Raw genomic sequence first — 25,374 nt, 5'->3', positions numbered from 1 at the left:
CTTTTACATAATCAGCACTTGTTAAATTTAACCAACTCAGTAACCATACCCAGTAATGCTGACTTTCTGACAAGTGCTGAAATTATATATTCTTGCTTTCTGTGATCTCATAGAAGACATATACTGGGACAGCTAAGGTCAGCTCTTTACATGGATCTGACCCTTAATAAATCTCTGGACTTTGTATACTGGCTGATTGTTACAAATTGCATGAATAGCATGCCCACAGTAAAGCATACATATAAAATTATATACATCAAACATTTAAAAACCCATAATTATCCATTTATCTATTTTGGTTCTTCTCTCCAGCTTCTCTATAACTTTTAAAAGTGTAAGACCAAAACTAGAGATCAACTGATTTACTACCAATTATTTGCTAGGAGTCAGGTTGAGAATATAATCAATATGATTGTTATTGATTTGTTAAACAAACAATGAATAATTTGGATAAAAAACATAGATATTTAAATTCTAGGGTATGAAATTAACCTCTTGTTAAAAAATAAACTAAGAGAAAAAGATTATAAACAAGAAAAAGAATAGAGGCAGTAGGTTAAAGTTACATGAAACACATTTTTTAAAGTTAGAAATGCCTTAAGAAATGTCCACAGAAACATGAGAAGGTTTGGAATAGGGTGTTAGGAAAAAGGGCACCTGAGCACTTTTGCAGACTGCTTAATAGCAGAAACGTTTTGGCAGATGGTTGTAAAACGCCACGAAGAAATCAGTTAACTGCTAATTTCTGCTAAAAAGAAATAAACACCCAAATTCTTTTTAAGAGGGATTTTTAAAATCAACATATTAACTAGTAAGAGAATATAAGGATTATTTTAAGATGATCTAATACAGTGTAGGAAAATATCAACTTTCACTAAATATAAGGAGTGTTTAATGGCTTTACAAAAGATTTTATGCCAGAATTCCTTTATATAGCAGCTTCCCTAGTGCATTTTAAATAATTCAATTATATTTAAAATGTAAATCTTTTAACACATTGTCAAAGAAATATCGCCTCTGAAAGTGGAACATAACTGCAAGAAATATTCAAAAAGAAGTAATAATGTTGAAGAGAGAACTACTGATGAGACAAAACACTTGGCAAAAGTCTGCTTTATATATTTCAGGACCTGCCCCTAAAACCCAGGGATGTTTTCTGAATGGTACCAGTAACAATGGTACAGAAGAAGGAACACTGAAAGTGCGATGAACGAACTCGAAAACCGTAATACTTTCTGCCAGTGTTGAGGGAGAAAAATGAAGAGAAGAAAGTTTGTGGCAGCTAGAGAAGAAAACCTTTTGAACGATGAATTAAATCTTGAAGGAATTTTTTTTTTAAGTATCAGGTTAACATCACACAAAATACAAAAGCCCTAGAGATCTGCTATACGCCATTGTGTTTATGGTTACCAACACATACTATAAAATTAAAATTTTGTTAAGAGGGTAGATCTTGTGTTATATGATTTTTTTAAACCAATAGTTTTGTTTGTTTGTTTGTTTGTTTGTTTGTTTAAGTATGGGTTAACAAAGAATATAGCTCTAATATGTAAAATGACCTCAGATCTTCATCTGGTAGGAATCCCCTTGACCACCTCCTGATGGCATCCACTATTTTCTCTTTTTGAACATTTCTTTCTCACTTCAGGATGCTGTTTTCTGTCATATCCTTTCACTTGTTTTCTTTGATACATCATCCTTTCGCCTCTCTTTAACAAGATCCCAGATATTCCTCATCCTAGCCTAGGAGAAAATACTCAACTACTCTGCTTTGGTTCTCTCTTGCTTGTCCTCACATCTAGTTGTGGCATGTTCTTATTTGTTTTTTGTTTTAAATGTAATAAACCTAAAAATAAAATTAAACATTCTAGTTTAATTTTAGTCATAATGTATTTTCCCCTACTTCATCTTGCAAATTTATCTTTTGTTTTACTTTAAACTTTTTACTTTAAACTTTTCCCCCCTATCATAAAGTGTTTTATCTAAAGCTAATGAAAAACAGAGATCCAAGCAAATAATCTTTAGTTAAGTGTAAGCAAGTTATCTTAATAATTCAGGGAAACACTCATACAACAGAAATTATCAAGACTAATTATGTTTACTGTTCATATTCACTAGATTTTTTTTAAAAAGTCAATTCTTATTTACGGTTGAGTTTAAAAAGGAAACTGCAAAGAAAATATATGGTATGCCACTTTCTGTGTAATAAAAAAGGTGAAATGAGAAAATATACATATATCTGTTTATTTTTGCCAAAAGAAACACAAGAAGGATAAACCAGAACCAAAGACAGTGGTTACCTAGAGAGAGTAAATAGAAACAAGGTGTATGAGACTGGGTAGGTGGGATAGTGACATTGCACTTAGTATATTTTTTTTAATACAGTTAGACTTTGTGGAACCATCCATGTTAATGTTTAATATATTTTAAAAAATCAAATTAACAAGGATGAGAGAGACTTTAAATAGAAAACAAATAGAAATAAATATACTTAACTGTATTTTAAATGAATACTGAAACAATTCTTAAGCAGGGAGTAAATGCAAGTAACTTCTGAACACAGAAACTCTATAGCCTCAATGTAAAGATAACAGTAAACAAACGTTGAACTCAATTTTTTTACAGTAGTATGGGTTAGCAACTCGGAAACAACCTAATGTATATTACAGAATTGAGCAAATGAGTAAATACAGTGAAAATAATGTGAGCCAGGCTTTCTCATTGTTTCCAAGTAAGGAACCAAAAAAACCCACTAGAATTAACTTTGTGGTGTTGAATTAGAACTGGTGGTATCAGAATTAACTCATGGTTTTTAGCATGAAAAGAAAGAAAAGGAAGAAAGAAGGAAAAGGGAGAGAAGGAGGAAGAGAGAAAAAGAAAAAGAAATGGTTGTAGATATGTTTTTAAATACACATTTATATTCATAATTTTTAGCTCAGTCTCCTGAAAGGGCCTTGAAGTAAATATGCCCCCATCGAAATGAGCATACCTAGCACTCTTGTCTTGGTTTTTAAATACCATTAAGCACCAAAAAAGAACAGGAGATTGGCTGATTTGGGGGCTGGGACTGGGAAAGTACAATATGGGCCTGGAATATCTTATGCCAGCAAACAAGTGCTCAAAAAATGATCAGGACACATACCCCCTCCAAAACAAAAATTTTCATTTGAGGGGCTCCCACTGACCAAATCTGAGAAAATTTTAGTATCGAAATTTTTAAATGATAGTAACAGGATACTCAAGAAATAAAAAAGGAATCTATGCGTCTAAATGACATAAGTAAAGAAATAAATAAATGGGCTGGAAACAGGAGGCTCTTACTTGCAGTAGAATATCAACTAACCAGTATGGAAGGAATTATAGAGTTTAAAAAAAAAAAATCACTATCTTAGTAATAAATGATTTAGCCAAGAATTATCAATAGATGCTAAGATAGTGGGAAGAAGTTTGGGGAGAATATTTTACATAGTGTGAAAGTATTCTTTCACAAATTATTTATGAAAAGGGAAAAACAGTAACTTTATAGTAAATTAATTTAGTGAACACAATTTTCTAAAGTATTCAAACTTAACATCACTAATAATGGTTCAAACCAGCATAATGCATGAATCTCCCAATCTGATGCCCTAAGTATTGATGCTAAAAATGTGTACACTGAATCTAATCATCCAACAAAAACAAATTGAGGAACTTTCTATACAAATAACAGGGCTGTAGTCTTCAAAACTGTCAAGATTATAAAAAGACTGAGGAGTTGCTCCAGATTAAAGGATGCTAGAGAGATATGATGAAAGCAATGTATTATTCTGTTCCAGGAAAAAACAAATTTCTATAAAACATTATTAAGACAATTGTTAAAATTTTAATATGAATTGTAAATTAGGTAATAGTATTATATCAATGTTAAATTTCCTGATTTTGATAAATATATTGAGGTTATGTAACAGAAAAATCCTTATTCTTAGGAAATACACTGAAGTATTTATGGTTAAAGGGGCATGTCTGTAAGTTATTCTCAAGTGTTTCAGAAAAAAGAGTGAGTCCTGGGGGGCGGGGAGGGAGGAAGAGGGAGAAAGAGAGAGAAAGAGATAGAGAGAGAAAGAGAGAGAGAAGAGAGCCAATGATAAAGAACATGGGACAAAATGTTAACAATTAGTGAACTTGGATAAAGGATATGCAGGAGTTATTTTTACAATTCTTGCAACTTTTCTGTAAATGTGAAAGTATATCAAAATTAAAAGTGTTTTTTTTTTTCTTTTTAAGTCAACCTTTCATTTTATCATCTGAGGTAAACTAAATTTCTAGCTGTCAATCTTCCAAGCGCAGGCATTACAGCAAGTATTTTCACAAATATCTCATTTAATCAAAGTTCAGAAAAATAAAGTTAAAAAAAAAAACTACCATGAGTTCTGTCAGTAAAAGATACGGAATCTGATGTGATTGCCATAACATCCGCTCCCTGTTCTACTTACAAAGAGCCCTCTTCTCTTTCCCTTTCCACAGTGGCCTGAGGCCTGCTTTGCTCAATCAATGTCCCATTCCCTTATGTCTCATTCTCTTAACTAAAATGATTCACTCAGTGATGGACAAGTGACCCAAGCTCTTCCAGGACCCTCTGCAGCTTGCCTGCAAGAGATATTGAAGAAGATGCACTCTCTATGCTGACCTTTTTTTTCTAGTAGAATGAGATGCTAGCTGTCATGCTCAACGTATAGGGAGAGCCGATCCAAGGGATGGTGAGAACAAGGGCCTAATGCAGCTGTGCTTGAAGATCTGTTACCTGAAAACAGGTGAACCAAAAAGCTCCATCTGTGCCTAAGTGTTAGCCAAGTAAATTTCTTTTACTTTGGATGAAGTACTCTTGACATAGTAAATAAAATGTAATTGAGACAAAAATAGTTCAAATTATTTCTAAGAAAATTAAAACATTCCCTTAAAAATAGAAAAATCATGCTTTTTACTCCCCAATAATAAATCTCCAACTCTGTAAGTAGAAATTGACATACACTAGAAAATAGACTATATTTAAATAGATAGCTTACTAAATGAGTATGTGTTGTGTTCATTTTTAGTGTAGCTATGTCATAAAGTTAAATTTGAAGAAATTAGAACCAAAACTGGTAACAGTTTAACAACTAGTAAGAGAGCACAGAGAAAGTAAAGCCAAAGGTTCAGATTCAATCTCAGTATACACCAGTTTTATTCACTTTCTGCCATGACAAGTTTTATCGCCTACTCACAAACCAGCTGACTACACAGAAAATGAACAAAATGTATGAAAGTATGCAGATGCACAAATATCAGTTTTGAAAAACAACTCAAAGCATAAGTCATATTAATATATTATGTCTTTTAAATACACAGATGAGCATATAACATTAAAAACTTACCATCAGAGCTTGTGAGGACAAAGCTTTCTGCTTGAGTTTGTTTCTTTATGCCTAAACTTTTCGGAAACCAGTGAAGATCTATTGGGTAAATATCATCAGGAAGCTTTACAATTTGACTTGTTTCACTGGTTAACAAGTTCCACTTCACTATTTGGTGATCATCACTACATGAATACAGTTCTTCAGCAGTAGTCCAGCCCACACAGCTTACTAATTCTTGATGTGTCACCATGTTAAAGAGACATAACATATAACATATAAAAGTCTTAAATCTTAAAAAATAAAATAATTTTCAGATGCAGATTATAAAACGAGTGTATAATAAGGGCAAACATTTCAGTCTTCTAAATGTATTTTTCATTTTATGACTTTCATATTTTTTCTATTTAAAAGGAAATAAACATCAAAAGAGTTGTAAGAATGGAAAGCAAGATAAGAAATCCAAATACCAAAAGAGGGAAAAAAAGATTTAATGAATGAAAATTTTAAAATTGTGTTACAAAATATTCTACAAGGTCAAAAGAAACACAAAGACATCTAACAGATCAAAAGGCATGAAAGGATCTACACTAAACTATTAAGGGATAGGTTAGGAGAAAAGGGAACTATACTTTTTAAATTTACATATATCTGTATCAAAGTTATTAGAATAGTATGTATTATTTTGATAAGTCTTTAAAAATCAAGTGTTAAAGGAAGACTGAAATCAAACAGTAAAATATCTGCTTAAATTACACATTATAATAACAATTTGCCTAGGAAAAAACCTACAGCTTAACAGTTGAAATGAAAATCTTACAAAACTTATTGACATTAAATTCAGGAAATAGTTCAATTACAATTTACTGCACCTATAAAATGCATAGTGCTGGATGAGATATGAACCCTAAAATTCTCACTTTATTTAACCTATTTTTTGGTCTCTGATTTATCAGAAGGATTTCTATAAACTGAGGCGTTCAAGGCTCATGTAGCACTCACTTCACCAGAAGCAGCTTAACCTAGCAGAATTACATTTCTAGAGAAGGCATTTCAGTTTGTCGTTTACAAGTGACCCTTTCTCTTGGTTATATCTGGATCTCTATATTACTAGATCATTCCTATTTGAGTTGTTTGTTCTCTTGTAGTTATTATATAATCCTTTTATTTCCTCCTCTTCTCATCAGTGCTTTTTATTGGCTTATCAGAGCACTGAATAAACACCAAGGAAAAAGAGACAGTGTGCCATAATTATTCTGGAATGTTTTAAGATTTTTGTAATAGTTCAAAATATGATAGATTAAGCAAATAACCAAAAAAGTAAAAAAGAAATTATAGGAAGATTGTAAGAGCCTTACAATAAATAGATAACAAAGTGGTACTACATTATACTCAGAACTCAAAATATATTCTAAACAAAAGGATCTGAGTATCACTACACCATTAGTGAAAAAATCGTTCCAATATAATTTCTATAGCCTAAACAATGTTAGGTAAAACGTTTAGAAAGGGAGAATGTTAAGTAAAACCTAGAAAGGGAGAAAATACACACACACAGACACACCAAAAAAAACATAAAACATTAAGCTTTTCCTTATATTAATTTTAAGTATACATCAGACATGTATAACAGATCTTCGAACTAATAGGTCAACCAAAATTTTGAGAGAAATGAGAGGACTACCAGATTAATCATCTTAAAAAACTGTTATTAGACTGTTATTCTTCAGCTTGAAAAGAAAGGTAAAAGCAGACAATGGACATAGCCAAAATCTGGTAAATGGCATGAATATTACATACGGCATGAACTCTTGAAGGCACACTTTGAAAAGAGAGTAAAAATGATTTAAGTAGAAATAAGAGGAATTATATCTTCACTCAAAAAGGTAAAATAAGATAGTATAAATTCAAAAAGTTTGAACAAATGTCTAAATTGGTGCTTTTCTATCTCTGATGAAAGACCACAATTCTCTTGATTTCAAATCTGTCACAGATCAAAATTTTATGAGACAAAATAAAAATGAATTACTAGAAAAATGACCTTATATTTAGATGTTGTGACAATGTCAAATTGCTACAAAAAATTTTTACCTCTTACCTTCAATTTTTACTTATCCCTTCAGAGACCTGTAATAAAGTCTGCACATGATAATTTTAGAAGCACTAGTCTAAATAACTAAGAATGAAGGTAGAGAGGCCTACCATATCTTCCTGACACATAATTGGGAATTCTTGCTGACAAAATATAGGGTCATGCATTTGAGAAAATATTTATAATTGCTATCTTCCTTCATGAAATAATAAAGATCCGACTGCTCAGATTTCCCCAACTTGTCCTCTACTTTATTGAGAGTAGAACTAGAAGAACTAGAGCAGAACTCATAAAAAAACATACTAGATCACACTAGCAAAGAAATTATTTGGCTGAAAAAGTTTCTCTTTAAGATCCTACTAGACTAAACAAAAACTGTTTTTTATGTACTTAAGCACAGTACTTAAGTAAAAAAATGTCAATAAGGATTTGAAAGTAAGATTGAGAGCAAATAGTTTGCTTTGGAGAATTACCTACAACACATGATCTCAAATATTTCAAAAACAACTAGGCTAAACTACCATTAAAGTAATGAAAAAAAAATCTATTTCCAAGTAGAATACAAAATAGAACACTTTTAACAATACTCTAGTAAGATGATCGCAATAAGGTCTGTAAGAATTAAAAGGATATGCTTTGGTTCTTTTAAAAGAGATATCTTCAGTCTCATATTTCCACTTTGCAGCAAAATTTTAAAATGCTACTTGATTGTATTCACTGTAAAAATATAAAATCTGCATTAAAAACAAACACATGTACACAAAAAAATAAAAGCAAACAAAACATCTTAGCACCCCAAGGACACTGAAACACCTTCAATCCTGCTGGTATCAAATACATGGAAAGAGGAAGAAAACTAGACAGTGTGCTAATCCTGCCAATAGGTGATTGGCGGCCTTGGGTTGGACTCCAGAGGTCCTCTACTCCCTGTCTGAAACAGTCCTACAAGTGCAGAACACCACTAAATGTGGTCAGGTAAATAATTTCCAAAGGTTATCCTGAGGCCAAACCAAAAGATTCTATAAACTAGGAACCCCTCAATGGCAGATCAATGTTGGTCCTATTGAATGGATATACATTAGAATAAATTCCTAGGGTCTGATCAAAGGCTAAGGTATTTCAAGGCCTTTAATTTTGGAACCCACATGGAAATACTATAACATCATGAATCTAGTGGTTCGAATCTGAGGTTTACATTCTATTGGAGGTAGATAAACTGTCCCAACAGTTATGGTTGCCATGGACATGATGTGAAAAAACAAGTCAATTATGTACAGCAGAGGTAATAAATCCCTTATAAAATTTATATAAAAATAATAATATAGTTGCCAAATAAAAATTTGGAAAAAGAAGAGCAATACTCCTCCAAATAACCATGTCATCAAAAGATACAAATCAAGAAAATGCTAAATGGTCTGAGTCCAATTTATAGTTACGGGATTCTTTCTGAGTAATGTCACTAACCTCAAAGGAAAAAAGTAAATGAAATGAAAGTGTAATTAAAAGAACAAAATCCTCTTCACCAAGTAGAAAATTACAAACTACATCAAAGAGGTGCTGAGCATAGATAAGAATTCAGTAGGCCTCTCGTAGATAATTCTCATCCTCTGAATCCAGGAAGACTTTTAGATCAGCAAAGTGTTAAATACAGGTCTGTATTTCAAAGCACCTTTTTCACTTACTCTACTCATAAATGTGTTAAACTGGGAGAAAAAAGTTGTTAAAAACCACAAAAATAATCTGAAGTTTTATGATCAGCCAATATACAACTAGGGTGAGACGCCTTCTGTCTTTTCCAGTTCACATAGGAAGATACCTGTTCAATGTCAAGAGTATGAAACTGTATTATTAACCAAGGTCACCCCAATAAATTTAATAAAAATAAATAAATGAAAATTAAAACATTTAGGAAGAAACAAACAAACAAAAGTATGAAACTATGTATAGCTGCCAGAGCAAGAATACAATCTCTCCCTGGCACACTTCACAGACTCACTCTTTAGTCCTCACGAATTTCAACATTTTTTTCAAAATTCCCTCCTCCCTTCCATCAGACTTCTTACAATGGGCGGGGGGCGGGGGAGGAGCAGGGGTGGCAGGGTGGGGAGGGAAGTAAACACATTTACAAAATTCTACTTTTTCACAGTAATTCAAATTCATCAGCTTATAAGGATTTTAAAAGAATAAAGACAGATAAATTGTTTCAGGAAATGACCAACAATACAAATGACAAGAAAATATATATAAAATATGTAATTACAATCAGAAACATAAAAGATCTTTGACAAAGGCATGATATATCTTAGATCAAAATACCTCAAACTGTTGAAATTCATAATAATCAGGAATAATTTCTCGCCAAAAGAAATCATAATCCTATGTAAACAGTAAAAGCAGTATGTCCTTTATGAGAAAGGAATCTGCAACCATTTAGAAACATGGTGCCAAGGAATCAGAGAAAGAGGAGGGTGGCATTCTAACACCGGGAAGATTCTCCTTTGCTCAGAAAGATCTTCCCATTACATCCTCTATTTAGCTGAGATCATATGCGTGAAGGATATGGGCACTCCAAAGTGAGACTTAATAAAGGAATAATAGAAAAGTAGTATTAGAACATAGCCAATTTGGTCTATGGCCATGCCACCCTGAACATGCCCAACCTTGTCTGATCTCTGAAGCTAAGCAGGGTCAAGCCTGGTTAGTACTTGGATGGGAGTCCACCTTGGAATACCAGGCACTGTAGGCGTTTTTTTTAATTTAAAAAAAAAAGAAAAACAAAAACAAACAAAAAAACATAGCCAATTCAGGGAAGTACAAAGCGGCCTAGGGGCTGCACTGAGGTCTTTTTATCTGCCCAAAGGCACTGGTCACCAAGGAACTGACTAGTGGTATTGGGGGGAGGGAGAAGAGATAATAAAAAGAAAGAAAGTTTTAGAGTATAGATAACTATTTCAAACTTGAGAGGGAGAACATGGGAGCAACTATGCCTTTGCTACCAAAAATCATTTACAGGTTGTCTTTGGTCTAGTGTGCACCAATATTCATGGGTCTTAAGAGGAAAAAAATGTGCTCAGTAAACCCTGACTCCAACTACAAAATATACTCCAAATCTGGCCACTTCTCAGCACCTACATCATAGTTCAATGCCATGATCATCCCGTGCCTTGATTATTACAGTACCCCCAGAACTGATCTTCCTGCTCCTACACTTACCCCTTCAAACTCTTCTAAATACAACAGCCAGTAATACATTTAAGGCTAAGTCAGATCAAGAAGGCCAGTATGGATAATACAGAGTGAGTGAAGGGAGTGGCAGGAAACTGAGGGAGAAGAAGAGGGATACAGATCGTGTAAGGGTTTGAAAAACCACAATAAAAGCTTCAGTTTCTCTTCTGAATGAGGGAGGGTTATGAAAAACAGGGTGATATGATCTGACTTACATTTTTAAAGTGTCGGTAGGGATGGCATGAAAAAATAAAAAAAACAGAGCAGGGATGAACAAGACTGGAAGCAAGCAGGCCAGTCAGGGTTTCAATAATCCAGAAAAGAGATGAAAGTGCTGTGGATGAAGAAGGCAGTAGTGGTACAAATAATATGAAGTGGTCATATTCTGAATATATTTTGAAATAAGATTCCATAGGGTTTGTTGATGAATTGGGTTTAAGAGAAAGAGGAACAAAAAATAATAACCCTGAAGTTTCAACAGGTAGAATAGTTGCCATTTACTGAGATAAGGAAGACTGAGGAAGGAACAGGTTGGAAGGGATAATATCAAAAATTCCGATTTGGGTATGTTAAAGGTAAGGTGCCTATTAGACATTCAAATGGAGAATTCAAGGAGAAACTGGATATATAAGTCTGGAGTCAAGGGAGAGGTAGGAGCTGGAGATTTCAATATCAGTCTGAAAGTTGTCAGCACAAAGATCAAAGCCATGGATAAGATGAGTTTACCCAGCTACATGAAAAGGTGATAGCTTCAGTGGCCTAGAAGTCCTACTGAAGTCAGAAGAATTGTCTGCATTAAGGTTCTACAGGAAGAAATGAGAAACAATTGGAGCTACACGGACGACCAGATACTTAACACAGATTTCAGAAGAGTATAGGTAGGTATTGGTAATGATGAAGTAGGTTAAGACTGAAAAGTGGGTGGCTGAGGTCAAGGAACTGAGAGGCCAGAAATGGAATGGATTGATTGTGGATATTAAATCACTGAGAATAATGAGAGGAATAGTGGTGGAGATAGAGATAGTTTAGCCAGGTGGTAAAATATTCATTGAGTAAGGAGACGTGGCAAAGAGATCTGCAGATGACTGCAAAAAGCCAGGATAGAGAATGGTTTAATCTTGTAGGACTTGTTTCAAAGAGAATAGGGATTTTGGAGAGGAAGAGGAAAAAATCAACTGTCTAAATACCTGATGAGAAACAAGGCTCTTTGACACATGAGCATCTGGGAGGCAAAACAGTTTCCACTTGAGAGGGCCGTGGGGAAAGCGGTTTCCTTAGAAAAACACCAGATTTAAGTTAGACTACGAAAGTAAAGAAATCATTCGGAGTAAAGGCTGAGGACACAGATTTGGCCAATGACACACTGAATTCCAAAAGGTAGAGCGATAGGATTTAGAAAGGAGTTTGGGACAGATGGTGGAAAATGGTCGAAACAGTTGACTCTCCTCCAATACTCATTCATCCCTACTTATATGGTAGAAGAATCTAAATTTTTGCTGCACACCAGGCCACCTAGAATAAAGACTATGTTTCCTAGCTGCCCTTGAAACTAGGTGTGGGCATTAACAATTCTGAAACCTACATGGGGATATTACGACACCATCAACCTAGTGACTCAATCTGGGATTTACATTCTTTTGGGGGCAGATAACACTGCCCAAAAGAAATGCACCCACAGTGGCAATATGAAAAGTAAAGGAGTTACTTCATTTATTTTTTAAGGAAGCCATTTTACTACCTCTTTTACAAGTTATATAAATCACAGCATAATTGGAGAAGAAAAGCTTAGAAAATAAGAGCAACATTCTCCATGCCATGCCATCCAGACCTTGTATAACATGGTAACAAGACAGAAGGAACCAAGACCCTTGGCCTTGTGGAGAGTCACATCAGTCCTGTATTACCTATTCAGACTTTTAAGTGAGAGAGAATAAAGTTTTATCATGTTTAAGTTACTGTCATCAAGAGCTAAACCTACTAATGAACTAACTAACGTAGGGAATTAAGAGTGCTGAATGTGAAGACTGAGGTAAATGAGGGTATACGGTATGATGAAATAACCAATTCCATCATAAGGGAAGGTGGATGATCAATTAATATTGTGGCCTTCTTCCTGGAATTGGCCTCTTAGGTAGTTTGTAGTGTTGGTGTAAGAGTTTTATAAGGGAGGAAGGGGCAATCTTGCTAGGAGCATGTGGAGCTCTGTGGGATTCCTTTTCAATCCAGATGAGTGTTAAGATTTACTTCAATAGGCAATTCAGAAAGGGAAAGGAGTCATAGAATTGTAGAGGGAATAATTACCCGCAACTTTTTCTCCTAATTTCCCCCAACTTAAACTATGAGATGTCCTTGTAAGTCTTCTGTATCTATACTCACTGTCATGGTGATCTCACCCAGTTTCATGACTTAATATAGATTTAAATGTATTGACTACATAGTAACAACTCCCAATTTCATATCTCCGGTTCAAACCTCTCTACTGAACACCCCAGACTTTTACATCTATTTGATGATTCTATTTGAATGTCTCACAGACATCCCAAACTTAAGATTCAAATCAAACCCACGATCTTTCCACCAACTATGTTGCTCTCATAGCCTTACCTATCTCAGTAAATGGCAGTTCCATTCTTCCAGTTGCATGGGCCAGAAGCTTTGGAATCATCATTGCTGGCTCCTCTCTCACATCTCAAACCAATTCATAAAAAAACAAAACCTGTAACACTCTACTTTCAAAATATCTGATTTTCACCACTCTGACTGCTGTGATCCCAGTCCAAGGTGCTATCATCCATTAACTTGCTATGACTCCGTGATGCCCTCATCTGTTGACCTGAAGTACAATAGCCTCCTAATTGGCATTCTAATCTCTCTACAATCTATGCTCACCACGGCAACCAAAGTGACTATTTTAAAATAGATCATGGCTCTTCTCCACTGGCTTCCTATCCCAAAGTTATAACAAAGTTCTTACAATGGTGTTCAAAGCTTATATTATCTGGACTCCTATTGTGATGGTTAATTTTATGTGTCAACTTGGCTACATGATGGTGCCCAGTTATTGAGGCAAACGCTAGTCTAAATGTTGCTGTAAATGTATTTTTAGAGGTGATTCACATTGAAAAATCAGTTGACTTTAAAGCAGATTACGCTGTATGTGGGTGGACCTCATCTAGTCAGTTGAAGGCCTTAAGAGCAAAGACCAAGGTTTCCCAATGAAGAAAAAATTCTGCTTCCAGACTGAAACACAGAAATTTTGCCTGAGTTTCCAGCCTTTGAACTCAAGACTACACCTGAACTCTTCTTTCTCTGGACAGCCCTAATACATCCATTATTTCTCTGACCTCATCTCCTGTTTTCTCTCTTTTTTCATTCATACTGCTTCAGCCACACTAGCCTCTATGTTTTTCTTCTAACATACTAAGCATGTTCCTGCCTCAGGGCCTTTGTACCTGTATTCTCTGCCAGGAATCCCTGCCCCCAGATAGCTGCATGGATTACTACTTTTCTCTCTTTTATATCTTTGTACAAAATCACCTGCTCAGTAAACTCTTCCCTGTATACCCTATTTAAGCCTTCTGTCATATTATACATTTTACTTAATGTTGCCCCTTTCTAAAATGTAAGCTCCGTGAATGCAGGAATTTTTGTCTATTTTGTTCATATCCATATCCCCAGCAACTAGAATCATCCTTACATACAGTAAGTGCTCAATAAATATTTGTCCAATGAACAAATGGGAAAATGGGAAAAAAATGGAGTAATTAGGCATAGCTCACAAGTGCAAAAGTTAAAAGTATATAAGCATACATATATAAAGATATATAAATGTAAAGATTAAAGGAACAAATAGAATAGTAGCTGTGAAGGTCTTTTGAACTTGGGTAGATCTCTGTATGTTTGAGGGGCAAAGGATAAGAAACTGAGGGACAGGGATAGAATGGCAATACTATAGAAACAGATACTAAGACAGCATGGTCTCCCTATTAAGTCATTTGGTCAAGGGCACTGATAATAGGGTACTTATATTTGTAAACACATAGATGGACAGTTCACAGAAACATCAATACAAATGGTCAGCAGGCAATCAAAAACACGAAACAATGAGCAGCCTCAATTATAATTTAAAAAATTAAAATTAAAACAAATACCATTTTTCTGTCATTAGAATGGCCAAATGCAAAATACCTAGAACCCAGTGCTGGCATACAGAGAAACATATACTCCCATACATTTCTGAAGGGCAGGTAAATTGGTGGTCACGGTCATTTATTTTTTTGCTCCCCACCCACTAATACCTCTGACTACCTTTTCTACATTTGAGGAATTCCCTACCTTATGAGTCCTTCTTCTCATTATAAAAAAACAAATTATTTTCCTCTCTAGCCTTCCTTCCAGTGAGGACACAGGCAAATAATCTAGGCTCTACCAACGTGAAACATTTGTGCCATATTTTGAGTCAGAAGCTACTGGATTCTATGGATGGATGGAGGTGATAGTAGCACAATGTGAATGTGGTTAATGCCACTAAACAGTCCACTTATAAATGGTTAAGATGGTTCAAAAAAAAAGAAAAAGAAGAAGAATTAGATTTAAGAAATAAAGCTGAGAGGTAGAAGCACTAAGGAGAAAAATTTTAGCCAGGAAAGAAGGAAGATGTGATTTGTCAACAAGAATGCACCTATAGATAAGAGGTAGCAGAAAAGCCTCAGTAGTGAACAAGACTGTGAAGGATAGATAAAAAATGCAAGAGCTAGAGCATAAGCACATTAATACCAAGTACTTTTTAGGTCATTTCCATATTGGCTAACCCTTGGGTGTTGATATCAATAGTTGAAATTAATGGTTTGCTTATGACTACCCAAGGTCCTATTTTCAAAAATGCAATTTTTATCAAGTCTTCTAAATTGATAACTCCGATCAGACTCCTGTGTCTCTTCTCCAGAAGAGAAAAGAGGGAGAGAGAAGCAGACCTTTTATTCAGATTGGTCCCATCAAAGAACCATTTGCAGAAAGAGCCGAGGTCTCTTGTACAGCAGGGAAGAGAGAGGCAGGCTCACCATTTCCAGGTACAAATTCAAAAACATAACAAGCAAAGGAAACAGGTTTGCAAATGGTTATATAGTTCAATTACAAAAGACCTCCAACTGCCACCCCACTTCAATTCCCATATGTATTTGCTAAAGTGTAGGTATATGCTGTGATTTTTACATTTCCTTGCAATTCTAGCTATCATTGCTATCATTATAGCTAGACCTTGCCAACCATATGTTAATATTATTTTATTGGCTATATTTGTAATCCTTTTGTAGGGTGTCCTAATCAATAAATGTAGGGTGTTTATTATTATTCTAGCCAATAAAATCATGTGATCCACAAATTTAAAAATAAGTAGTCATCTTTAATTCATCCTTTTAATTCATCAACTAGCATAAAAAAAATCACACTCAACTGATTACTAGTGCTGTACAATTATTAAAAAGTGAGATGAATATATATGTATTGACATAGAACAATGTCTGTTAAATGACAAAAGGTACACAGAAATATATAACTCAATCCCTTTTGTATAAATAAAAAGGGATATATATTTAAGCTATTGATTACTAAAACGTTTTTGTGGGAAGATGTGCAAGGCACTTAATGGAGACCTGTGTGAGGGTAGGAGCACTAGGATAAAAAAGGAAACTTTTAATTCTCATATTATACATTTCTGCACTGTTGGAAGCTTTTATCGTGTTCATAGTATTTTATCTGTACATTTATGTATTTAATATATGATTATATGAGCAATAGGATTATGTCCCAATTTTTTCTTTTTTATGCGTTTCCTCATTTTTTGAAATCGCTTAATGTTACTTCCCATAAGATCACTATTCTCATTCTCTTTGCAGTATCTACTGCACTTGACCCCCTTCTAGTGATCGTCTACATATTGTACTTTTTCTTCCTTATTTAAAACGTGGCTAATATCTACTTCGCAGTTGGATTTTGGTAATTAAATGAGATAAAGTATGTAAATGTCCAGTAGAGTGCTGAAAAATAGTAAGAACTTGATCATTGTTACCTATTTGTAGTGCAAATTGGTGTTTTTGTCACCCTGCATACATTCACTCTTTTCCTGGCTACAAAGAATTTCTCCTTGGAATACCAACTTCCTTACTCTTAGCCCATGTGGCTTGAACAGGGGGCATGAGACCCAGACTTAAGCTAATTAGAGCATTCCATTTCATTTGCGCAAAGACTGTTTCACGAATGGCCCAGAACTTTTATTTAAATAAACGATGGGGAAGAAAAACTCTCCTTACCCCCAGTCTTTAATTTTAGAAGATTTAAGGCTTAAGTTACTATAGCTGTCTTACCACAGCAGGGAGAGAGCCTTAAGGTGCCTGAAGATACTATGTGAGCCTGAGAATAATGCCAAAACAATGATATGTAAAATGGAGCAAAGAAAGAAACCAAATCCTGGTTTCTGCGCTTGCACATGGAATCCAGTTACACTCACCTAATTTTTTGGTTATGGGAGCCTTTTTTTTTAATCAAGATAATTTGGATTGGGTTTTCTGTCACTTGTAATCTAGAGAGGCCTACCTGAGACATTACTATAATTATTTCTTCTTCCTAGATTCAAAGAATGAACATTTCCTGGTGCTATCCTTTCTTTACTCAAACCTCAAAAACCTAATCTATTTTTAGTGTTCCAACTATTCTTATAACATGATCTCATCCTATTTTCTCTCCTGAGCCATATTTTCTACAACTACTGCTCATTGGATATCATTCCATAATCCCAACAAACATGAATAAAAACAAACCCATCTTTCAAAATGGTCCTTCCCCTCAAAACTGTTCTGCTTCCTCACTTCCTATTTTTTCTGCATTTAATTAGATGAGAGTTTCAACAAAGTTAACATAGTAGGGAGATTATATTATCAAGAGAGATATTCATTACTATCTGTCCTGTGTCTGTATCCAAGTTATTAATCTTGAACAATATTCTCTAAGTACTTATACATCACATAAATTCATGGTTATTTATTCATTTTTATGTATTAGTTAAGATCTAATTAATTCAAATATTTACAATTACAAACTTGATTAATATTGTTAGACATTTACCCACAAACCTAATTTCAGACTTTATGAAATGTGACCACCTTAGAAGACAAATTCAAAGATTCACAAATAATAGTATATGACTTTAAGAATTTATACTCTTAACTTTGTACATGAGAATCCATAAAATCTATAGATCTTATTTCCTTCCCGTTGGGATTTTTTCCACTCTACTGTGTAGGCACTTCTCACCTCCCACATGGAAGACTGTACAGTAATAATCTAAGAAAGCTATGCCTGATCTCAGTCTCTTCTGCCTTTAACACATCCCACAAAACTACTGTTGTTTTGTTTTGTTTTTTTACCAAGTCATTCCTTAGTGAAAAATTTTTCTAATACATGTTTCCTCCATATCATATCTAAAATCCATGACCTGGTTTTCAAGACACTTCATAAGCTAACCTTCTAACTTGACATCCCATAATACATCCTTAGCACAATATCAAATGCTTACAGCATGTGTGCTAGACGAACAAGCATAAACAATCCTATGATAGGTATTATATGCTGGTTTTAGAAATAAATACTCTCAGAGAGATTGATAAATTGAGTAAATTATCCACACATATAGCTAAACAAATGATGGGATTTGGTATTGTTATCTGTTACATTTTTCTACCACATTGTGCTCTGTCCTCTATATAGACCACTCAATTTGGTCTAGGCTTTGCTTTTTCATGGTTGATATCTTACCAATTCAGCTTTTGCAGTGTTTTAGAAACTTCGAAAATCCAAAAGATTCCAGAAGCTCTCAAAGAAAATCCCTACAATTCTTAGTATGCCTACTAGCCGGTTTTCTTTACCTTGAGCTTTGTTGTCTATCGTTTGTCTTGTGAAAACAATAATTCTTTTTTAACTTCAAATATAAAAGTATATTAGAATATCAAGTCAATGCTTATTCAAACCACACAAGTGTCCCAAGCTCACCAGATTGTTAAATTTGTAGTGAGTGTCCACACCCCTTTTTGAGATACTAAACCTGATTTTATGTTCCTCAAGGCAACAGTCATAAATCTTAGACTGACGATACAAATTCATAAAGCATATTTCTTGATGCTTTAGTATGCCGGCCCTAAGTATGCAAAATTTAAAGGTGGGGAGGAAGGCTCCCTGTTCTCAATGTCAAATACATAAGGTTTGCTGAATAAATACTTACTGGAGGTAGTCTAATCAACCAATGGTTGACATTGCCGGGGAATAGGACCACGTTTGAGAATCTGAACAAAGTTCTGAGAAAACTAACTCCCCAGTAAAATGCACAAACACAGAATTTTGTATGCAATTTCAGGGGAAGGTGGTTATGAACGCCTCTGAAGCACAATCACCAACCACCAGATCCAGACTCTAGGTTAAAAACCAACTAACATAACTAAATTCTCTGGGAACAGGAATACTTTCTTAGTAATCCTGATTATGTCTTGCACAGTGCAATGTATACAAAAACTACTTCAGAAATATTTGCTGATCGATAATTTTCTCATAAAGATAACTAGTGGCATCGGCAAATCGTTGCTTTCATGACGGAGTCTTTCATCAAATGATTTCAAAAGCCCAAAACGCCCTTTCACTAGTGACATTAACGACCTAACACCAATAACTCGAAATCATTATTTTGCTATTCACGTGTGCACTACACGATCATTCACCAATCCAGGTTTTCTCTTCTTGTTGTCCCTCAACCCCCTCCAAACTCAGGGTTTCTTCCTTCGCATCTCAAAAGCTACGTCCAGAGCCCCACTGCCCCCAGGGAGACGAAAAATAACTGATGCTCCACGCCGCACACACCCTCAAAGCAGGAAAAGTAGGATCCGGTGATGGCCACAATTTCCAAACCCTTTCTTCACCACGTCCAGAGGTGAAGAGATTTACCTTACGTTCCAGGAAAGAGGTAGCGATTGCACTCACAGATCTGGGACCAGTTACCAAGAAGGCTCTCGACCTCGCCGTCACCATAGTGACTTCTAAGAACTACGCTCACTCTCCCTTCCCGCGATACTTCCCCGCCGCGCGTCAACCGAGAGGGCCTGAGATCCCGCCCCTGAGAGAGCCCGCCCTCTCTTTAAGGGGCGTTATCGGACAACTGAGCCCCTCCTCCAGCTGTGGGCGGATCCCCTCTTATTTTTTTTCCTTTATCAAAACTCGACAGGTTGTCTTTTTTTAATATTTTTATAAGAGTGCTGTTGCTGTAAGCCCCCGGGGAAACATCGTTTCGCTCTTCTTTTTCACTTAGTAGAAACGACCCTTGCCTCCTGGATTCCCCACCCATCTGAACTCGCGCATGCGTGTAAGCGACCATAAGATGGCGGTAATAATCGCCGCACTTTTTTTTAAAAATTAGTGGTTCCCAGAAAGCATTGCGCGCATTTGTAACGAATTTCCGTTCGAGTTTGTATTTTAGGCGCCATTTTCGAGTGAAGGACCCGGAGCCGAAACACCGGTAGGATCGGGGGGGCTGTTCAACTGTTTCCAGCCTTGGTCTGAGTGGACTGTCCCGCAGGTAAAGTACATCTTTTCCTGACCAAGTTGTCACACTCTCACTTCCTACCCCGTCCGCGGGCGCTCGGAAAGTAGAGGCCTTGAGCTGGAGCAGCCGAAGTCTGGGCTGAGGCTGTCGCCGGGAGATTTCTCTTGCTGTCACCCCTCCCCCCTTGGCCGCTCCCCGGCAGTCGGGACTCCCGCGCGCTTCTCCCGGGCGCCACTTCTCTGAGCTACTTAAGTGTCGCTCGGAGTTGGGGGTGGGGGGAGCTCTAAGCCTCGCGGATCTCAGAAATCCTTGTGTCTGTCGGGGAAAGGGCGTCTCCTCATGCCTTCTCGCAAGGGACTAATTACCGGGTCTTAGCCCATACTGGTGACCTCTTATATTTCACTATCTAACTGGATTCCGCTTCGGGCTCTGGAGAGGCAAACCCCGGTCACCCCAAGATAATTGAACCGGAGCAGGCGCCGCCGGCGCCCGATTTGGAAGTCGCCAGTGGTCGACCCCAGCCTCCGGCCGCTGGTCCCATCCGGGCTATAGAGAGACCTCGAAGCCCCCAAGCCGTCAACGACCCCAAGAGCTAAATGGCGAGGAAAGGGCGGCGAGTCACCCCCTTAGGGTGATGCTCTAGGAAGAGCTGATGGCTCCTCAAACCTAAAGCTAATATGAACTCTTAAGCCTGTGCACTGGCATCCTTAGCCACCAGAACGTGGGAGTGTCAATAAATCCCGGTGTGTGGAAATTGCTTCGTTTAGAAATTATATATGAATATTCATATGCACTGATACTGTGGGCAACGGGGGCCAGGCATTAAAATATAGAAACCTAAGTAAGTTACCTCTATCGTTGCTTGGTTCCCAGGCACGTCTAGGTTTCCTACTTGCTTAGGACTTAAGAAAACGAATCCCGGGCCTCCTGTGCACTTGGGTTTTTTGTGTCTTTCCCGAGGGCCTGCTAGCGTTGAGCGGGGTTTCAAAAACAGGCTTTTTAGAAACAAGTGGTCGGGGTTTTCCCCTCGAGTGGAGCGGGGGTGTAGGCTGAGCCGATCCTGCCGCGGGAGCCAGTGGGAAACGTACCTGCGCGGCCGTGCGGCCCGCAGGCTGACTTAACTCCCGGCTCTCACCCGGCCTCAGCGACCATGCCCCGTAAAGGCACCCAGCCCTCCACCGCCCGGCGCAGAGAGGAAGGGCCGCCGCAGTCCCCGGACAGCACCAGCAGCGACGCGGAGTCAGAGCCACCGCCCGGCCGCTCTAGGAGCCCGGCCCCTGCTACGGCAGGTGAGTAGCCCACCGATACCCTGCAGGAAAGCGAGCTGGGGGGCCTGGGTGGGTCCGCGTCCAACCTGGGATTGGCTGGTATTTGGCGCGAGCGAGAGGGGCTGCGTTGTTGGCTTGTCTGAAAGTCGCGTGTCGTTCCGGTAGATCAGCTCAAGAAAGCAGTTTGGCGATTTTCAGAAATTAGACTCTTGGTGCAGTTTTGTTGTAACGGTGCTAGAGGGGATGGGGGGAAGTAAATTGCTTCAGTTGTGAATTTGTTTGTGGCCTTGTATGTCCGCTGAAATCGGCGCGGTCAGCTTGTAGCCAGTGGACTTTTTTCAGACAGAATCAGCATGACTGTATGTTAATATGATGAAAAAGTTGCTTGACCCGAACCTCACTTCCTTGGTCTTAAATTGCGATTAAAGAGAAGATGGTAATGTAACCACCGTAACAGTTGTGAGCACAGTAATTGGATGACATTATGAAATCCCTGTGACAGTGTCGCTGGAGCTCAGGAATGTCCAAACTTAAGGTTCCAGGTGCTCAAAAATACGGAGAGAGTTGAATCTACACTTTAGGATTTAACCACCTGTTTAGGCGGGGAGCAGGAAATCAACTTGTGGTTTTCCCAGATTTGCTTTATGATGTAGTGAATCCTGAGAGGTACGTTTCTATAGAATTTTGTGACTGGTGACATTTCTTTCAAGAATTTCTTTTTTTGTAAAACCAGGATGAAAAACATCTCTCCAGAGATTAGCAGGCACTAGTTCTCAGAACTAATTGCACTAATGCAGTTTTTTTTCCCCGTTGCCTTTTCTTTCCTTCCTTTGACTGGCTTAGAGACTCCAAGTGAGGAAATTGATAATAGAAGTTTAGAAGAGATTTTGAATAACATCCCTCCTCCCCCGCCCCCAGCAATGACCAATGAAGCTGGAGCTCCTCGACTTATGATAACTCATATTGTAAACCAGAACTTCAAATCCTATGCTGGGGAAAAAATTCTGGGACCTTTTCATAAGGTATTTGACCATTTAAAATAACTATTGAAAGATAATGAGTATTACTAGATGTTTTAGTTTTGTAACTATTATACTTGTCCTGATTGATGCATACGGTATGTTTCCTCCTGCTTTTAACAAATTAGCTTTTGTTTAATCTGATTATCTTTGGTATCTCTTAGCTCTTGTAAAGTTTTGCTCACTGAATAGAATTGGTGAGTTTTTTTTGTTTGAAGGGAGTATTGTCTCAGTGTTAACAATGAATTTTATAAAATGTCTGAGTTAGGATTAGAATATGGTTTTATTTAAGGTGCTGAAGCTTGTGATGGTGGAGTAAGAAAAGTGTTCTTTTGTAGCAAAGAAAACTTAAATACTTGTAGATTTGCTGCAAATAGAAAAATCAAGCTGTTTAAATTAAAATCAGCTTGACCTTTTAAACTTCACTTTAATTTTTTTTTCTCTTCTTTTTATGCAGCGCTTTTCCTGTATCATTGGGCCAAATGGCAGTGGCAAATCCAATGTTATTGACTCTATGCTTTTTGTGTTTGGCTATCGAGCACAAAAAATACGATCTAAAAAACTCTCGGTACTAATACACAATTCTGATGAACACAAGGATATTCAGAGTTGTACGGTAGAAGTTCATTTTCAAAAGATAATTGATAAGGTAAGGGACTTTGATATTTAGTTATTTGCAACTTCAAGTAAGGAACACAAAGAATTTAAGTAAATTGCACATTTTGTTGTTTTGGGCTTTTAAAAATTGGTATATGGTGAAAGCATAACAAATATAGGTTTCATTATCTCCATGACCATATTTTTTTTTCGAAGAGTAGTGGTGGTGGCTATTGAACTTAAAATATTAAAATTTTCAGCCAGGGAAATAAATAGCTCAAAGAAGTGCTTACCTTTTTGAAATAAAACAGTAAACATTTTAGTATCCTGCATGCCAAGAAGACATTCTTTTACTATAAATTTTTGGTTCATTTTTGAAGTTATATTTTTATTGCCTTTGGGTAAATTACCTAAACTTGAAAATGTAACAGTTGACTAATTTTACTATCTCCATCATTTCAGTTCACATTAAGTTTAATGTTAGTAGTCCTGAATATCTGATATGAAAGAGCTTTGCCTTAGTTTGAACTAACCTTTTAAAATGTGAGGGGTCAAGCCAACATATCTATTTTCTAAAAATGGAGACAATTATAGGTAAAATGTCTATTTAGATTATTTATCCGGTTTTGTTGGTATAGGTTTTTCCTCTTCTGATTAATAATTAACTTTGGAAATTCATGGCTCAAAAATGACTGGCTGAAACCTAAAACATATAGCAAAGTAATTACATAATGAAACAGGGATGTGACTTGGCTTCTAAATTTTAACTTTTTTTTTTTTTTTTAAATATAATGGACTTTAAATCTACACAGTGGCATCTATTTCAATTTTGTTTCTTAAGTGCTTTTCTTAGTGTGCAATTCGGATTGGAAGATAGATAGCCAGTAAGTCAGATTTGATTCCATTGCCTATTAATTACTTTTGACTCATGTAAATTTTAAAAGCCATAATTTCAAAATGACACAGCTTTTAAGGGGAAGTGAGTTTTAATAAAGTAGATTTGTACTTTGCTTATATTTTTAAATTTTTTTTTAAATGTGGGGGATATAGTTGTCAATTCTTTACAATTCTTTTTACCTTCAATTAATGGCATATTCTTTACTCCCTTCCTTCCCCAAAAAAAAAAGGAAAAAAACAAAGCCATATCACTTTATTAGTGCCTGCCTGCCTTTTTTGTTGAATCATCTCTTGCAGCTTTTTTAAATGGTCTAGTAATTTAATCTGTCAACATGATTTAATAATTTGGGTGAGTTTGTTTTGGATGTGGTGGGATTCAAAAACAAAAACATTTGTTTTTAGGCTTGTTTGGAGATTGGGGGGGCGTTATTTTGCGTTTGGTTTGGCTTTTTGGTTTTTGTAATCTGTGAGGAAGGGCTCAAACAACTTTGAAAAATATTCTTTGCTAAGATGGTTATTTCTGAGAACTATTGCCCGTTTATGTGCATGTTCAATTGGACTTTTTAATCCATAGAATTAGTTTCAATATGAAGTGAATAAAATTTGGAGCAGACCTGTATGTAACTTAATACCAACAGTTGTTTTCTGGTTTTGTTTTCCTCAAAAAAGGAAGGGGACGATTATGAAGTCATTCCTAACAGTAACTTCTATGTATCCAGAACGGCTTACAGAGATAATACTTCTGTCTATCACATAAGTGGGAAGAAGACAACATTTAAGGATGTTGGAAATCTTCTTCGAAGCCATGGAATTGACTTGGACCATAATCGATTTTTAATCTTACAGGTAGGTTTATTAAAGACTTCAGAGGTTCTCTTATACTTGTTACTTTTTTTCAATAAAGTTTAGGGGGTGTCCCCTTTTTGGATGGATCCTGTATTTTTGAGGCCTTAAAGTACTGTAGCAGCACATCATGGTTTACATACTACAGTCGATGCGAATCATTATTTGCTGCTCTAGAAATTTAAGGAAATTCGTTCATAACTATGTTTTCATCATCAGATGCTCATTTAATGTTTGGATGGACTGACATACTTGTTCCGCTCTAGCAGCACGTAAATATTGGCGTAGTGAAATAAATATTAAACACCAATATTATTGTGCTGCTTTAGTGTGACAGGGATATAGCAACTATCATTTGTTTGTATTTCCCTTTAAGATAGCTTTTGAAATGAGATTCAGAATCTCTTAATAGTCCTTTTATTTTACTTTCATTATTCTCATCTAATATATAGCAAAAAAAAAAAAATGAAGACTTGCACTTGTA

The 25,374-nt window shown here is 36.3% G+C and overlaps 2 protein-coding genes across 7 annotated transcripts in view; one reads left to right on the top strand and one right to left on the bottom strand.

The window, feature by feature from the left end:
- The window catches only part of IFT80 (intraflagellar transport 80), a 96,334-nt gene extending 76,497 nt beyond the window's left edge, over positions 1-19,837 (bottom strand). For 2 of the 5 annotated variants that reach the window (XM_039857634.1, XM_039857637.1), the window contains exons 1-3: positions 19,672-19,837; positions 8,095-8,178; positions 5,391-5,612 (exon numbers count right to left, since the gene is read on the bottom strand). In XM_039857634.1, the coding sequence (XP_039713568.1) occupies positions 5,391-5,612; positions 8,095-8,131 (259 nt within the window). In that variant the 5' untranslated portion in view covers positions 8,132-8,178; positions 19,672-19,837. Of the gene's footprint in view, positions 1-5,390; positions 5,613-8,094; positions 8,179-13,290; positions 13,375-19,587 lie in introns of all 5 variants that reach the window. The other 3 variants (XM_039857636.1, XM_039857635.1, XM_039857638.1) reach the window with 3 other exon arrangements.
- A 228-nt stretch (positions 19,838-20,065) lies between these two features.
- Positions 20,066-25,374, top strand: part of SMC4 (structural maintenance of chromosomes 4) — a 32,328-nt gene continuing 27,019 nt past the window's right edge. Inside the window, exons 1-5 of one of the 2 annotated variants that reach the window (XM_039857632.1) lie at positions 20,182-20,299; positions 21,412-21,555; positions 22,378-22,556; positions 23,011-23,202; positions 24,717-24,893. In XM_039857632.1, coding sequence (XP_039713566.1) covers positions 21,417-21,555; positions 22,378-22,556; positions 23,011-23,202; positions 24,717-24,893 — 687 coding nt within the window. In that variant the 5' untranslated portion in view covers positions 20,182-20,299; positions 21,412-21,416. Of the gene's footprint in view, positions 20,087-20,181; positions 20,300-21,411; positions 21,556-22,377; positions 22,557-23,010; positions 23,203-24,716; positions 24,894-25,374 lie in introns of those variants that run through there. The other variant, XM_039857633.1, reaches the window with a different exon arrangement.

This window comes from Pteropus medius, unplaced genomic scaffold (genome assembly GCF_902729225.1).
Source record: "Pteropus medius unplaced genomic scaffold, Ma_sr-lr_union100, whole genome shotgun sequence".
Classification (NCBI taxonomy): Eukaryota; Metazoa; Chordata; class Mammalia; order Chiroptera; family Pteropodidae; genus Pteropus; species Pteropus medius.
The sequence above is the reverse complement of the archived record's forward strand: the minus strand, read 5'-3'. Positions and strand labels throughout refer to the sequence as shown.